Consider the following 17,268-nt stretch of genomic DNA (forward strand, 5'->3'; position numbering starts at 1 on the left):
GATATTAGCTTAACTATTTCTCTTTCATGGCACAACTTGCCCCACTCTCTCCTATAGCTAAGTAAAAAGAGTGAACGTTTTGCTTGAGCATATTTTAACAGTTTTAATATATATCGGTGACTGGAAATTCATTCACAGCACACACAATAAAATTGAAAATAAAATAATTAAATTGATTAAAATAACCACTATGAATGTTAGAATGAGGGAAGTATTGACAGAAGTGTTAATTTAGTCAGACATTTTGTCGTTTCAGGCAAGGGGAAAAAACTCATCAACAAACATTTTTTTGCCATAGTTTTTGTTAATGAAATGAACACTGACAAACCAAATAACAGGACAGAATATATCAATTAATTAAATAATAAATAGGAATAAATCACTCCCAATGCTCTCAGACAAAAGCCATTGTGAATGCGGTTTCGCAGCTGAGAGCGATAATGCTCAAAGACTACATAGCAGGGAGCAGTATTTGTTAGAGGAGCGAGGCTTTTGTGTCAAAATGAAAGTCCCTGCAGAAGTGAAGTTGAAGATAACACCAGTCCGCTGTAAGACGATAGTGCCCAGAACAAAAGAAGGACTGATTATTAAAATAGAAGAGGACAACAAACGCAATCAGCCATGTCTTCTCATGAACAACTCATTCTCTAGTATTATGCCTTTTGGGGATGCTCCATCGAATGCAGAAACGCAGTGTCTAGACTCTGAGCTAATGTTTGTCTGTGAGCAGGGCATTCAGCCCGGTGCAGTTCCACATGCTGCCTTCCCTGCAGAGTTCTATCTCTTTCTCTCATTTATAAGCTCCAATTTCAGCCATTTTCCAGCACCCGTCATTAGGCACCACTGTTGACGTAAATAGAATGGACATCTGAGTTGCAAGTGCATCTTTAACTGTAGCTCCGGGGAATCTGGTACTGAGGCATTACAGACTCTGCTCCGTCTCAACTTCAGTATGTTACTTGTTTTAGTTGATTAAACAGATCACACTGTTAACCAAATGCCATTACATTTCCCTTGCACTTCATATAAGCACTTCATCTGTCCACCAAATGTCTACTTATTTATTGTGTTTAAGAACATTTTCGACTAAAATAAGATTTTTAAAATGTTTGGAATAAAATAACAGGGCCTACGGTTTAAACCACATGTACGGGCACATCTAAAAGATGCTACAGTATGTGCATAATTGTACATACTTATATCTATAATATAATATCTCAGTCACTACTATTAAAAGTCTGGTGTGAGCAATATGATTTTTTTAATTTATTTTTTTATAAATATTAATACTTCATTTAGCAAGGATGCATTAAACATGATTAAGTGACAATAATGACATTTATAATGTTAAAATAAATGGTTTTAAATAAATGAATCCTAAAATAAATGCATCACAGTTTTCACAAAAATGCAAGCAGCACAACTTTTTAGCATTGGTAATAATAAGAAATGTTTCTTGAGCAGCAAATCGGTATATTAGAACGATTTGTCAAGGATCATGTGACACAGAAGACCGTAATGACATCACTGTATTTGCCATCACAAGTGCAGATCTGAATTTTTGTAATATATTGAAACTGAAAACAGTTATTTTGTATTGTAATAATATTTCACTGTATTACTGTTTTAACTATTTTTGATCAAATAAATGCTGTTTTGTTGCACATAAGACACTTCTTTCAAAATCAAAATCTTACCAGACATAATTACATAATTTCAGCACCAAGTAAAACCATTCCTACTTCCCCTTGGTCATTAGGTATTCAGATAAAAAAAAAAAAAAAGGCAAGAAGATTTGGTATCTGTAAAGAATCCCAACATTTTACCTGAAGTCACTGTATTTATAGCAAAACAGTATACAAATACTTCACCTTTGAATATTCATTATGCATCAATAAATACTAAATGACGTCAATTTCTAGCTTACTGTGATGCTAAAGGCTTTAACAGCTGCTGGGGTCTCTCCACACTGGGAGAGTCTTTGGCTCAGACAGCAAACCAGCTGCGGCGAAATCAAAAGCTCATTGTCAGGTACATTTCATACGGCCGCAGATCTGGCTCAGTCTCGCAGCTAACCTCACGTCTCTTCCCGGTACTATTGTGTCAAACCAAAAATAGAATCTCATTACGGTTGTAAAGAGCAAAAACAGCAATGTTCACACACAGTCTTCATCTGTGCCCCGCTCTCCAACTGTGTGAAGCAGAACTGTCCTTTACACACAGGATGATATACAGCAATGGGTGGCAGGAAAAAAAGCAGGGGGCACTGATAGAGCCGCTTCACCCTGTTCCATTTGCCCTCCATCTCTCGTTCCTCTTCTCTCCCAACTGAGTCATAGTGATGAGGGGAGAGATCTGTAAAGCCATTTATTTGAACCTAGATAAAGAATATCTGACAAGCGAGTAAGAAAATGGCCTTGAACTCGACGCCAAAGTCATGACACAGAGCGCCACAGTTTTTGTCTCTACCGTGGTGGCGGCTCAAGTGTAGTTTTCTTTATCTTTCATTCTTCTTTAATACAACCCTCAATGAGTGTGTAGATATCCGAATACTGCACATCATTTCTCGATATCTGTGTATCCTTTCCCCTGCAACCTGCCTTTATTAGCAGGCCCACATGGAAACTGTGCCCACAGAAGACTCAGAAGACCTAAAGAGAGTTTACAAAAATTTGATTGATCAAGATTTGTCTAATTTTCATTGCTTTGGAATGAAGTCCTGCTATGAGAAATTTAATTCAGAAGAACAGCGCCATCAGACACAGCTTTATTCAGCAGAAAATATCATTTATGCTATTTATTCTTACCTGCATTAGTTAACTTGTTATTATTGCATAAACCTGAATGGATTTGACGGCCTTTTCCTGAACATTTTGCCAAACTGAAAAGCATTGTTTAACTTTTCTTAAGCTTTTTTGTTATTCAGAAATGTTGTTATTCAGAGTATTTCTATTTGTTAATAAAAGGTGATTAATTTATATACATATATCAATGTTGAAGTATTGCAGTTGATTTAAATCTAAAAGGCTAAACTATTCTATGTTTGACTCAAATTTAAATAATATAGTTTATTTTATAAGGTTTACAGGGATTTTAAGATAATTAGCGATTTGAATAATTAAGTTACTTATTGAGTAACTAAGTTACTTTTCAGACAGCGTAATTAGTGAAGTAATTTAAATAGAATATTGTAATAATTAATAGTAACTAATTACTTTTTGACAGTAATTTACCCAACACTGTCATCATCATCATATTTGTGATTACGCTGAGGGGAGCTTCAAAGGTTTCCACGTGTTTTTGCAGCGTTGAGTAATTTATCACAGACATATCTCACAAATCCTTTCATAAGCAAAGTGTAGATGGTATAAATAAGAGAATTATTGTGCAGTGTAGAGAGCTTTGTTGTTTATAAATTTGAGACCACAATAAACTAAGATGAGTGACAGCTTTTAATGTTTTTAAGGGACTTTGTAAATGTGATACTGATTTATTACAAAAGTTCAATAAACAGGAAGTTAATATTAAGTGACTAACATTGTCTGACATTAATACCATTGTCTGATTTTATCATTTGAAAAAGTCACAGCCTCATTAAATATCTGAAAGTACACCTACAAGCCACTTTTGTGTTATGCTGTGCTAATTCTTTTTAATACAGATTTCACTTGAATAGTAACATTATTCTTGTTGTACTTGTTCATATTTTGTGGTTTTAATTATACATTCTTATATATATATATATATATATATATATATATATAAAAAAAAAAAAAAAACTAATTGACAAAAGATGACATACTTTTAATAAAGTTAGAGAAAAAATGTAATAAAAAAAACAAAAACAAAGATATTCCTCTCTAAATCAATTTAAGGAGTCAAATATCACCTTGTAATGTGAAAGCTACTTTTTCTATCAAATTTTGGATTATTAATAAGAATAATTATTATTATTTTTTTTTTACTGTGCTCCTACATTTTTTTAAGTTAGTTAGAAGAAAAGTAAGCATAGAGCCCTGTTGCAAATAAATTCAACAAAGAATCCTGAAAAACATGCATCAGGATTTGCACACAAATATATATATATATATATATATATATATATATATATATATATATATATATATATATATATATATATATATATATATATATATACAGAGAGAGAGAGAGAGAGAGAGAGAGAGAGAGAGAGAGAGAGAGAGATAGCAGCACAACTGATTTTAACATTGATAATAATAAGCAATGCTAACTGAGCAGTACATCATCATATTAGAATGATTTCTGAAGTATCATGCGACAATAAAGACTGAAGCAATGCTGAAATTCACCTTTGTCATCACAGAAGTAAATCACATTTGAAAAATATTAAAATAGAAAAGAGTTAAATTATAATAATATTTTACAATATCACTGTTTTTACTGAATTACTTGATCAAATAAATGCAGGCGTTGGAAGCTTAAGTGACTTCTTTCAAAAATTTGACTGACCCCAATCTCTTAAATGGTAATATGCATTTGATTATATTTAAATCAGATATTCCCATGAAATCAGAACAGAAAAGGCAAAAGTGGTCTATGTTTTTTTTTTTTCCTCTGCCTAATTATTAGTTCAGTTCAAATGACATTTTCTGATACTCAAGTGGGAAGCTCAGCAGCGTGCAGAGCTCATATGAATACACTTGGTGTTTTTTGGAAGCATTTACCTTGGAAGGGTCCGAAGCTGTGATGATCCAGGTGCAGTTAGCATTGTTGTCATATTGGACTGGAAAGTTTGGGGAGGTAATGATACCATTAGGGCCACGGAGCTGACCACCACACATAGGAGCTGAAAGAAGAGAGAGAGTACGTTAAAGAGCGAATCATGCAGTTTGACAGTTCACAGTAACAGTTCTCTGAACAATAAAATAGAAATGTTATTGCATATAAATAGTTTATCTGCAGAGGGTTGGAGGGGGTAGTGGGTAGCTATACACAAAAATATGTAAGATTTCAAATACTTATAATAACTGCAAATCTATAATTCAGTTGAATGAATTAATAATCAACAACAAGTCTACAAGGCTTTCACACTGATTTTCAGCTCCATCTATTTAAATGTCTTTTTTTGTCAGATAGAACATTTTGACAAAATATTAAATAATTATTTTCTATTTAGACACAGATCCACTGTCTGCAGTAGCAGAACAGAACAAACTTAAAACACGGGAAACTATATATAAATCACAAACCATTTGTTTAATATTTTCTGTGACAAATCCGACACATCGTTGTTTATTCATACATTTCTGAAGACAATGGCTTTGTAGGTTTTTGTGTAAATAATACCTCTAACTGATATCAAAGAATAAATAAATTAATTATTTAATTATTTATTTAATAAAATATTTTTAATATTTTAAATACAGTGCAGTGCATTTCAATACGACAAAATCAGTCTGAAGAGTAAACCTAAAAAGAAAAGCAAGATGACTGCAAACACTTAAATTCAAGAGACAGACTCACAAGAATTTTTTTTCTAGATACCACTCATATTAATACCCTATCCATACCACTTTCCAAGGTTGATATTGGCTTGTGGGTCTGCAGACAAATATATATAAAAGCTTAGCCTTCGGCTGTAGTCAATATTTCGTACTTGATTATTGTTAACTATCACAGGTTGTTTGTTTGTTTGATTGGACTGCTGTGTGATCCGAATGTTCAATGACCTCACCAATAACTTGTTGTGTGCTTGACTTTTCTATGACTTTTTAAAGCGACACTCTCGCAACCTCCTGGAAAACTTTAAATACTTCCTTGAATGAAAGCACTTGATGTCTAATGAGAAGGGAGGGCACAGCCAGTGTGTTCGCACAAAATGAATGTTTCTGCAGGTCTGGGACCAGCTGGAGCTTTTAATGAGCTATGTCTGAGGTGAGCTCCTCATGGCCTCCCCTGCCACACACACACACACACACACAAACACTTGCAAAGTTTCCTCAAACACTTTAAGGTGGGTTGACATTAAAGAACAAGTCTTTGGAAAGTTAATTAACATCAGTGCCAGCTGACCCCAATTTTCACCTTCACAAAATAATGTGTGTTGTCTGCAGCTTTCTGCTTTAAAAGTTTGGGGTTTGCTACACATTCATTGAGACTTTAGCATTTTTTTGTCAATCATAATAGTCATTGTGGTATAAGAAATTCTTTGAGAAGAAAGAAAGAAAGAAAGAAAGAAAGAAAGAAAGAAAGAAAGAAAGAATGTAAGAAAGTTTTCACGATAAACTAATTGCTTACTAGCATGCATATTACTAGCATTTTGGCTGTTTATTAGTACTTACTGTATAAAACACATATTTTGCATGACCATACTGTACATCCCTAATGCCTCCCAATACCTAAACTTACCAACTACCTTACTAACTATTAATAAGTAGTAATTAGGAGCCAACTGAGTAACTTGTAGTTAATAGTTAGTTAATAGTGAGAATAGGACCTAAAAATAAAGTGTGGTCAAAATAAATAAATAAATAAAATTCATTAGATAACATTGTGTAGAAGTTCTAAGTTGTTTGTGACACATGCTTTACTGCAACATTCTGGAAATCTGAATTTCAATCCCACTTTCGATATCATTTGGTTAAATTCTAAGCTGTTATTAGATTGTCATAAAATAAACAAATAAATACATAAATAAAATAAACTGTCAAAACTCCTGATTTAGTTAAGTTCGCATTAGGCTGTCATGCAAAATAACGTTCCTGCAAAGTTCTAGAAATGTTAGTTGAAGGTTATGAAAATAAAACCTCCAATGAATATTCTGAGACTTGGTCTCAAGGAAAGTGGTCTCAAGAATGTTTGGAGAATTTTGAAGGCACTCGGGGACTGAAGGTCAAACTCTAAAATGAACCAAGTTACTATCTATTAGCAGGGGCTCAGCTGTGAAACAGTCCAAGTTGATTTAAGTTGTAAGGGCAGAGCTGCAACAAGATAATCATTTAAAGGTCACCATATTCAGGCTGAATTTGATTAGGTTCAGGTTAACAGTTCCAAGACTCTGGATTTCTCAATGCACATTTCAGGTTTCAGATGCAAGACCTATGGTAGAGTCAATGAAATACTGGGAAGTTTGTTTTAAGTTTACAGGGAATCATTCCAAATAGTTACTTTAAGCCACTGGACCAACAATCAGCATTAAATGGTCGTTTAATGATTGTTTTCTACAAACAAAACTCACTGCTCATGATATATTGTGTATTTCAGATTCTATTAAGGTTTGAAGCTTGATTTGATTTCTAAATAGCCAATAAAAAAAGACACAAATGTATTTTATAGATTTCCTGTGCAAGTCCTTGATCCTTTAAAATCCTGCAAATCATGGAAACATTTCAACACATAGAGAGCGAGAAAACCTTAAGGGCACACTATTATTATTGGGCTTTTAATACTTGTAATTATGTATTTAGCGACAATGATTTATGAGCTTTTTCTGTGGCGCCATTACTAATTATTCTTATGATTCAGATTTTCCTGGAGCATGCAATTAAAATGGACCGGTTTTGAATAATGGCCTGGCATTCACAGTGTTAAATCAATGAAACAAGACAAATAATCATTCTCCACATTAGTGGTGAAAAGGAGCAAGTGATGAAGAAACGGGTTCTGGGGAGCAATAGCTAAATATCAACCCTTTACACATGAGTAATGGGGCAGATAAGAGGACTTGGTCTATCTCGTGATTCAGACAGTTTCCCAATTCCAGTTCCATTTCCCGTCTTTCCACAACCCCACAGTGATGTGCCAAAAACTGATTGTTAAATAATCAAAAACAAAGGCAACTGGTGCAATCTATCACAGAGCTGTCTAACTAACTTTCTCACGGAAATGTTCAAGCCTGAGTTGTCCACAGTGGCAAAGGCCATTGGTGGTGTAGAAGAGGGGATATGTAACTCTAATGAAAGACTAATAGTCCACAGCTGGCCGAGCAGTTCAGGAGAAATATCGATATGAAGGAGAAGGGAGCAGGTAAACCCAACACTTTACACTTGTGAGCATGTTGGTGTAGATGCTACAGTAATACACACACACACACACACACACACACATATATATGCATGTATTTGTTTTTTAAGAAGTCTCTTATGCTCTCCAGTTCTGCATTTATTTAATCAAAAATAGAGTAAAAAAAAAAAAAAACTGTAATATTGTGCACTATTATTAACATTCAGATTAAGTATTTTCTATTGTAATACAATATAATATGTAATGCATTCCTGTGATGGTAAAGCTGAATTTTCAGCATCATTACTCCAGTCTTCAGTGCCACGTTATCCTTCAGACATAATTCTAATATTCTGCTTTTCTTCTTAAGGAATATTTCCTATTGTTACTGATGAAAAGGATTTTTTGATGAACAGGATTTTTTGATGAATAGAAAGTTCAAAAGAATAGCATTATGTAATTTGATAAATTAAAAGCACTTTTTTTCTTCCCAAACCAAACCAACACAAAATCTTACTGATATACCATTGTATATTCTCTTCCGGTAGCATACCACTGACAGGCTTTGCTGCATGTAGTTAAGATACTTGGTGTTGGTACCACAACCAAATCCAGACTCACACTTCATTTACGGTGCAAGGCAAAGGTGGCGGTATGGTGGACAACATCTCTCTGGGGATGTGACAGTTGCTACAGGAATAAAGTCCTGGGGGCTATCCTAGCCAATCAAAGTCAGAAATTAAGCAAGGCTCAATAAAGTAATTAATCTGTGCCTGGTGAGGCTAAATAAGCTGATTACTTGCTGAGCGATACCATCTCTTCCTCCTTAGGAAATCTGCTTTAGAGATCTGTTGTCATCCTCTCCATTTCCTCTCTCTCATCTCTTGCTTTTTTCCCCTCATTGTTCTCTTTTATTGTCAGGTCATTAATCAAAGCCCTTTAACTCTGCAGAGATACACTGAGATTTCAAATAATTCAACCATTTGTTAAACAATCTACTGTGATCAATTTGATTGATGCAAATAAGACATGAGAATTTATTAGGGCACACCAATGGGGTTAATTTACATTAGTTCATTTAGTTAAGAGGTTCCAGTTTTCTTCTACTGTTTCTCTCGGAAGCTTCGTGTGTTGGCGAGATGGCGCTTCAGCGGTGGCCGTTCCAGAAAAAGTAAATGTTTTGACATTTTGTAATCGTTTTGTAAGCTGAGTCCCTCAACTGTCCTCAGTGTGAAAAGATGGATCTCAAAATCATACAGTCACTGCTGGAAAGCAGTCAAATATGCAGAAGATGCTGAAAAACCAAAGAATGTGCAGGAGCTGGAGGATTTTTCTGCAGAACAACAGGCAGTTGAACTGTCCAGAACCAACAAGGGACTCATGAACAACTATCACTGAACAGGGTTATTTTTATAAATTCAGTCTTTATTTTGTCTTGTGGAATACATATAAACATCTGTTATGTGAAACGACTTATTCAAGACTCTACTAAATAAAAAATGACATGCAATTTTCATGATACCTCTTATTTTGTGAAAATAAACATTTTGCATATTCTTCAAAGGGGTAAGTACACTTATGAGTACATCTGTATATATGTATATATATATATATATATATATATATATATATATATATATATATATATATATATATATATATATATATATATATATATATATATATATATATATTTGGGGGATATACCTCTGCAGATAGGCCGGTCATCACTCCAGCCAACATAACTGTCAGTAACTCGTAGGCAGGTGATGCTTTTAGACCCCTGAAGCTGATATCCTTCATCACAAGAAAAGTGCACAGTAGCACCCCGCCTGCAAGAGGAAAACATTTATAAATTCTACATTATGTACATAAAGTCTATAAAGTCAGTGAGTCATTTATCGCAAAATAAATCCATACAGAGTAATCAGGCCCTTGATGTGGAAGTTTATTTTGCGATAATTACTGGCCGGCTGCACATAATCCTACTTATTACACAGCTACTTCGCAAATAAAGAGAGAATGCATTTTTGAGAGAGAATGCAACCACAGCGTGTCATGAGAGACATGAAACTAGCAAAGAAGATTGGTGGCCAGGGATAATGATCAATTATGTAGTCTATCCGTCATTGTATGCAGATATCTGACTGCAGATGGTGCGACTGATGAATCAGATTTAATACCATTATATAAATAATTATATTCATCTCCTATTGAAAAGAAAGCCAGGGATGATGTTCATCATCATCTATCATTTCTCTGAATTATTTTTTAACTGTGCAAAATGCTGATGTCAGAAGACTCAAGCCCTTCACAGCAGTTCCTAACCTCTCACATGTGAGCTGGTATCTGTTCATGGCTAAATCAAATAGCATGTCAGCATAAACACCACCTCTCTCCAGCCGGCAGCAGTGGTCTTGTCTGATCTTAGTAATGGACAGCCTTTGGGAAACTGCGATGTGCGATTCCAGATGCATCGCTTCCATTACCTAGCCGCTGATGAAGGGGTGCTCAGGTAGCCGGAGCTAAGAACATTCCAGTGAAAAAGTTTCGATTGTCTTTCACTTCCCCACTGCGATTGCCCTGAGTGCTAGTGAGTATAAAATGGATTGTCCTCATTTGTCTGTGTTAGAATCCTCTGGGGAGCTGCCATTTACCCTGCGGGGGGACACTGACAGCCTAACTTGCACCACAGGCCCCTCTGCAGCAGCAATGTGCTTGTAAATGACACTACTATTGCTCTGTCCCCACTCAATTAAACAGGTCCGGACCTCTGTCTCATTTTCAATCTGCTTCCCTCTCTGTTCTCTTTTTCGATCATAAATGATGGTTCACATTTCACTTGCTGACTTGCCCGGGTCATTCCTACTGCCCCTTTCAATTTATGTCTTAATACATTGAATGAAACAATAAATTCAGTGTTTATTGATGAAAATCATATTAGGTTTTTTTTTTTTTTTTTTGTTATTAGAATACCACAATTAAGTGTATAAAGCTGATTTTTTAAATAATTATACTACTAGTTTAAAATCATGTTGCCATTTTTTTTTCATTTCTTAACTACTCACATATTCCATGTGTTTTTTTTTTTTGTTTTTTTTTTTTTCATTTCACCATCTATCTTTAATATGGTGTCTTGGAAATATTGTTTTAATTGAATCAATTTAAAGGTCTTTCCTCTAACCTCACTATCTTTCTATTCTGAAAGAAAAAGAAACAAAAAAAAGTTAATTCTGTCATTATTTACTCACCATGCTGTTACATGTTTGCATGACTTATATGGGACATAAAATAAAGTATTTTGAATAAAGTTGCCACAACGGTTCCCACTGACTTTCATTACATTTCTGTACACAAAGAAAGTCAAAGGGAACCAAAACTGTCATACAGATTTGGAACCACATGAGTTTGAGTAAATTACCTAATTTTAATTTTTGGCAGGTTATATCTGTTTAGTTTAAATATGTAGTCTGCCTCATGTTTCCTTGTCGGGTCTTGAATATCTTCCTTGTGCTCTGTGTCTCCCTGTTGGATTACTGAAGACTCTATTTTTGTGAAATCTCCACATCTTCTAGTTCCCTTGCTTCAGCAGGTAGTGACAATATTATTATTATTATTATTATTATTATTATTATTATTTATTTATTTATTTATTTATTTATTTATTTATTTATGTATGTTTTTGTTTGTTTGGTAATACCCTTTCAACCAAAGATAAATCCCACTGATGAATGAACACAGCATAATCATATTAACATTTTAATGCATGGGGTACTGAATAACCTTCCTTTCTTACTTTTCATATCTGTTTCTCACTCTTTCTCTTCTCTCTCTCTCTCTCTCTCTCTCTCCTTCCCCTCTTGTTGTGACCTTTGGGAGCCCACAGCCCATGTTTATGCTGATCAAATATCCTCCCTGAGCCCTTAAAAGGCCAATGAGAAATTAAACAGGTGCCCACCTCCTGCATCTCTTGTTATTCATCATCCTGGCATTACAAACACTAAATTAACTGCACTCCTCTTCCTTCTCTCCTCCGTGTCCCCTCAGTGGACTATTTGAATAAGTAATCCATAAACTCATTTCTCACCTGAAATCAGAGCCTTTTCTTTTGCCCCTCTCTGGGATTCCTGGGTCTGGACACATGTTGTGTCCTTGTGCCACCCCCATCTGCGATACTGCAAAAGACAGTTAATGCTTCAATAATCTAATGATACATTTGTATGTTCATAGTTTTCTGGTGATGGTTAATGGACAAATAACATGCAGGTAAAAATATGTATATACATTTAAACTAATTATTTACTTTTACAATTTGGTCTTCACTCTGAGCATTCTTGTCATTTAATTGTATTATAATTCATGGACTTATTATATGATTTAGATGTACATTGTAACCATTTTTATTATTCATCATAACCTAATCGAGGCCAATTGAGTGCAACAATTCAATATGAATTCATAGTTCATTGCAATTGTGACATCCCTTCAATTCAAAATATAGGCATAGACATAATTCATGCAATTATATCGTGTAATTTCTGATGTGCATATTTTATTGGGTTAACGGAATAATCATTATTTAGCTTAGTTTTCAAAATTCTTATATTTCAGAGCATATTCATTTAGTAAACAGAATAATTATTTTATTTTTACAATCATGCTGTTCTTTTTTTTAAATAAAGGAATACAAATAAATATTACATGTTATCTATTCAGGAGAAATAACTAAAATAAATAAATAAAAATATGACAGTGAGGATACGTTTACTCCAAGGAGCTTCTTGACCCAGGTAGGGGGTGTCAACCCTTTTTTCATAATTTTCAGTTTTGTGCTATGTGAACTATTTTATCAAATGTTTCCATGTATGTCTCTTAATAATAAACCAAAAGATGCACATCATCTTGTACTTGCTAAACATATTAAAGCACACTGTTCTTAAAGAGCATCTTCTTCTATTTTTGTTGTTGGGGGAAAAAGAGGCAAATTTGGACTAAAATGTAAAACCTGACCTACTGCATTTAAAAGCAGTAACACACTTGCAACTGTGCAGTTGGTCTGAACATCAGCATGGATTTACCTTGTGAAGAGAGCGAGGCTATCTGTAAATGTATTTGAATGTCTACACAGCCTGCCCAGGAGGTTTACTGAATGAACAAAAGAACCAATCAGTCCTGCCAAGAATGCCCAGGTAGTTTCAGACATCATTAAGTGAGCACAAAATTTTCCATGGCCTCAAAACACACAAGCTCATCCAGCCCCACAGGAAGTGGATGTGACACGTGGGGTCAAGGAGGTTAGCCACAGCCTCACTTTCTGCAATAGGTGGTGGATAGTGGAGGGAGAACCTGAAGTGACACATGCTGATTGGCTGAGGCACGCCTGGGTGCCGGCTCTCATGCATATTGATGTGGGACAAAAGGCCAAACTTGTCAGCGCTTTCCGTTGAGACACTGCCGGCCACGGTGATGGTACTGGGATCCCTGATGACACTATCAACAGGCACAAGCTCACATGGGCAGGCTGACATTTTCTCACAGTGATGCAGAGGTAATAGAAATATAAATAAAGATGGCGTAACAGAAGAAAGCAGGCTGAAGAAGCCTCTCAGCACACAGTGTGATTAGCCCTCCTCGATAAGCTTTTTCTTTCTCTGTTTGCCAACAATGGAAAAGGTAACTTATGTTCCCTCCCATTTGGCCTTAGGGAGAAAAATAGCTCCATTTGTCTCCAGTTGATACAGTTTAGAATAAAGATAATGTTAATGTTCAAGGTTGTGTGCTTGTGCCGAGTGTGAGAACATGCTTCAAGTGTGCCATTGCTTTCACCAATGAGCGGACAATGGAACTGACATGCTGAACGCTTACAAAACCCTGAAAACTCACCAGGAAATTGCAAGAAAGTTTAGGCTTTAAATTGTTATATATTTTAAGGTCAACTGAGATTTCAGTAGTCGTGAATGTTTAATTTCAGTTCACTCATACTTGATATGAATAACACAAAATGGACATATTCCTAAATCAACCTTCCTATCAACCAAACACTATAAATATAAAACAATAAATTTACTACACTGTTCAGACGTTTGGGGTTAGGAAGATTTTTTTTTTTTTTTCCATAAAAATACAGTAAAACTGTAAATTTCTGAAATATTACAACTTAAAATAAATGCAATAAAAAACTATTATATATATATATATATATATATATATATATATATATATATATATATATATATATATATATATATATTTTTTTTTTTTTTTTTTTTTTTTTTTTTTTTTTTTTTTTTTTAATGCAATTCATTCCTGTGATGGCAAAGCTGAATTTTCAGCATCATCTCTCTCTTCTAATACTCTGAATTCAGAAATCATTCTAATATGCTGATTTGGCAATGTGTGCTGCTTTTATTTATTCATTTAGAAACCAATATTTATTTTATTCATTTTCAGCTAAATGAATGCAGTACATACTGTTGACATTACATAAAATTAATCATAAACTGAGATATTGCATTCCTGTAGCTCAATAGTAGATCATTATGCAAGCAAGGCCAAGGTCATGGGCTCAACTCCCAGAGGATGCATGAACTGATCAAGTATACCTTGTAGGCAAATGTACAGTAAATCACTTTGGATAAAAGCATCTGCCAAGTGGATGAATGTAAATGTAAAGTTGATTTAGGAAAATGTCCTTCATGAACATGGAAAGGTTGACTTACAAACTGATATCTTGCTGTGGTTGTCTTTACTTGGCAGCATCTTCACCCCTCTGGACTTCAGTTCTGTCATCTTCTTCACTGGAAGTCAAAAGAATTATAACATGTTTATTTGAAAGCAGGAAAGATTAGGAAAATCCTGAAAAAACTATAATCTTTGGCCAGATGCTTGCTGGGCATTACAAATCATGAACCGCATTGTAATTACAATTACAGTCTTTCAAAGAAGCAGTCACTCTTGTGCAAAAAAAGCCTATTGTGTGTGAACAAAGCGCAGCATGTTTGTTGAAAAAGTGACAAAATAATGCCAGCACGCACTAGTGCGCGCGCACACACACACACACACACACACACAACCACACACACACACACACACACACACAGACCATCATTGTTTTATGCTACACCGTCTCAAAGCATCAGCACTTAAATGTTATCAAAAGAAAATCAGCATTTAGGTAAGCATTTGTAGATATTTACCAATCACAATCACCTGTTTCAGCAAAACCAAATAGTAAAAAATCAATTAAAATCAAACATATTGTTTAATTAATATTTGCAACTACTTTAAAGGTGAAGAGATTTTTTTTTTCTTCTATTGAATGGCAAAATCAATTATTTAAAACATGCTGATATATATATATATATATATATATATATATATATTTGTGTGTGTGTGTGTGTGTGTGTGTGTGTACAATATGCAAATACATATTTATGTACTTTCTTTTAAATTTATTCATTTTCATTTATTTATGACAGCCACAGTGTCCAGATCTGCAGAACATACAGATGATAATATATAAAGACAAAAAGTATGTTGCTTAAAGATATCCAAACATTTTTCTATTATTGGCTCTGTAAGACTGTTTAAATATGTCTTTCTCAAAAATCGCTAAAATCGTATTTATTTTTCAAACTCCAGCCCTGTAATCCCATCCCATCGCTCTGATCTGCTTATGGAGGAGGTGAAATTCCTGCAGATTCCTATAGCTGATCTGACTAATTCCGCTCCTCTGCTCATCTCCTCTGAGTGCTGACCTTTGAACTTGAGTGTGATGAGAGTGCTGCTAGTAGCACAGCTGGTGTGTGTCAGTGTGTGTGTGTGTGTATCTCTACGTGTCAGGAGAGGGGGGTATTCATGACCTTTATCTGACTTAATAACACTTAACCAAAATGATTCAAATAATATGATTTTAATTCTAGCAGCAGATGGGGAAACTCTGCAGGGCGCATGATAGGGATGGGCGATATATTGCATGCAATTGTCAAGCGCATTTCTTCAGTAAAGCCGGTTCCCTGATTAGCGGTAAATCACCATCACCTGCTTTCAAATGGAGCTGCATTTAATAGACCGAGCCGTAGATCACTGACAAGCTACACAATATCACGTTCATTATCGAAGGCGATTCATCTGTGATAATGAACGTGATATTGCGTAGCTTGTCAGTGACCTACGGCTCTGTCTATTAAATGCCGCTCCATTTGAAAGCAGTTGATTTACCGCTAATCAGGGAACCGGCTTTACTGACGAAATGCGAAAGACAATCGCATGCGATATATCACCCATCCCTAGCACATCATAACTACTGAGAGCAAACCATTGCAGTAGACCTACAGTCAATCTCTGCACTTTTTTTGCAGGTTTTCGTCACCGGATGTCATTTTGATGCTCCGTTTGAACTTCAGCAAGTCATCTTCACCATATCTAGATGCCTAAATGCACTGAGTTGCTGCCATGTGATTGGATGATTAGCAATTTGTGTTACCAAGCAATTGAACAGGTGTACCTACTAAAGTGGCCGGTGAGTGTATATGTGTGTGTGTGTGTGTGTGTGTGTGTGTGAGACAGTACAGTACAGACCAAAAGTTTGGACACACCTTCTCATTCAAAGAGTTTTCTTTATTTTCATGACTATGAAAATTGTAGAGTCACACTGAAGGCATCAAGGGCTATTTGACCAAGAAGGAGAGTGATGGGGTGCTGCACCAGAAGACCTGGCCTCCACAGTCACCGGACCTGAACCCAATCGAGATGGTTTAGGGGTGAGCTGGACCGCAGACTGAAGGCAAAAGGGCCAACAAGTGCTAAGCATTTCTCGGGGAACTCCTTCAAGACTGTTGAAAAGTCCATTTCAGGTGACTACCTCTTGAAGCTCATCAAGAGAATGCCAAGAGTGTGCAAAGCAGTAATCAAAGCAAAAAGGTGGCTACTTTGAAGAACCTAGAATATGACATATTTTCAGTTGTTTCACACTTTTTTGTTATGTATATAATTCCATGTATAATTCATAGTGTTAATTCATAGCTTTGATGCCTTCAGTGTGAATCTACAATTTTCATAGTCGTGAAAATAAAGAAAACTCTTTGAATGAGAAGGTATGTCCAAACTTTTGGTCTGTACTGTATATATTCTGCTGTGTAGTATGTGTTGTAAATAAAGACTGGCACATATCTAGCTTTCTCCTTTTCATTGTCCTTTCTCTATCTCTCCTCTTTCAGTCTCTTCAGTCTTTTTCCAGATGTTTCTGACAGCCAGAACCCCTGAGCTGTTTCTGTCTTGTTACAT

The 17,268-nt window shown here is 35.2% G+C and overlaps 1 protein-coding gene across 1 annotated transcript in view; it reads right to left on the bottom strand.

Moving 5' to 3' along the window:
* The window catches only part of LOC127935277 (CUB and sushi domain-containing protein 2-like), a 266,910-nt gene that overhangs the window by 120,407 nt on the left and 129,235 nt on the right, over window positions 1–17,268 (bottom strand). Inside the window, exons 7-10 of the mRNA XM_052532988.1 lie at window positions 14,703–14,780; window positions 12,071–12,158; window positions 9,691–9,815; window positions 4,707–4,828 (exon numbers count right to left, since the gene is read on the bottom strand). Coding sequence (XP_052388948.1) covers window positions 4,707–4,828; window positions 9,691–9,815; window positions 12,071–12,158; window positions 14,703–14,780 — 413 coding nt within the window. The remainder of the gene's footprint in view (window positions 1–4,706; window positions 4,829–9,690; window positions 9,816–12,070; window positions 12,159–14,702; window positions 14,781–17,268) is intronic.

Source organism: Carassius gibelio, chromosome A19 (assembly GCF_023724105.1).
Source record: "Carassius gibelio isolate Cgi1373 ecotype wild population from Czech Republic chromosome A19, carGib1.2-hapl.c, whole genome shotgun sequence".
In the NCBI taxonomy this organism is placed as follows: Eukaryota; Metazoa; Chordata; class Actinopteri; order Cypriniformes; family Cyprinidae; genus Carassius; species Carassius gibelio.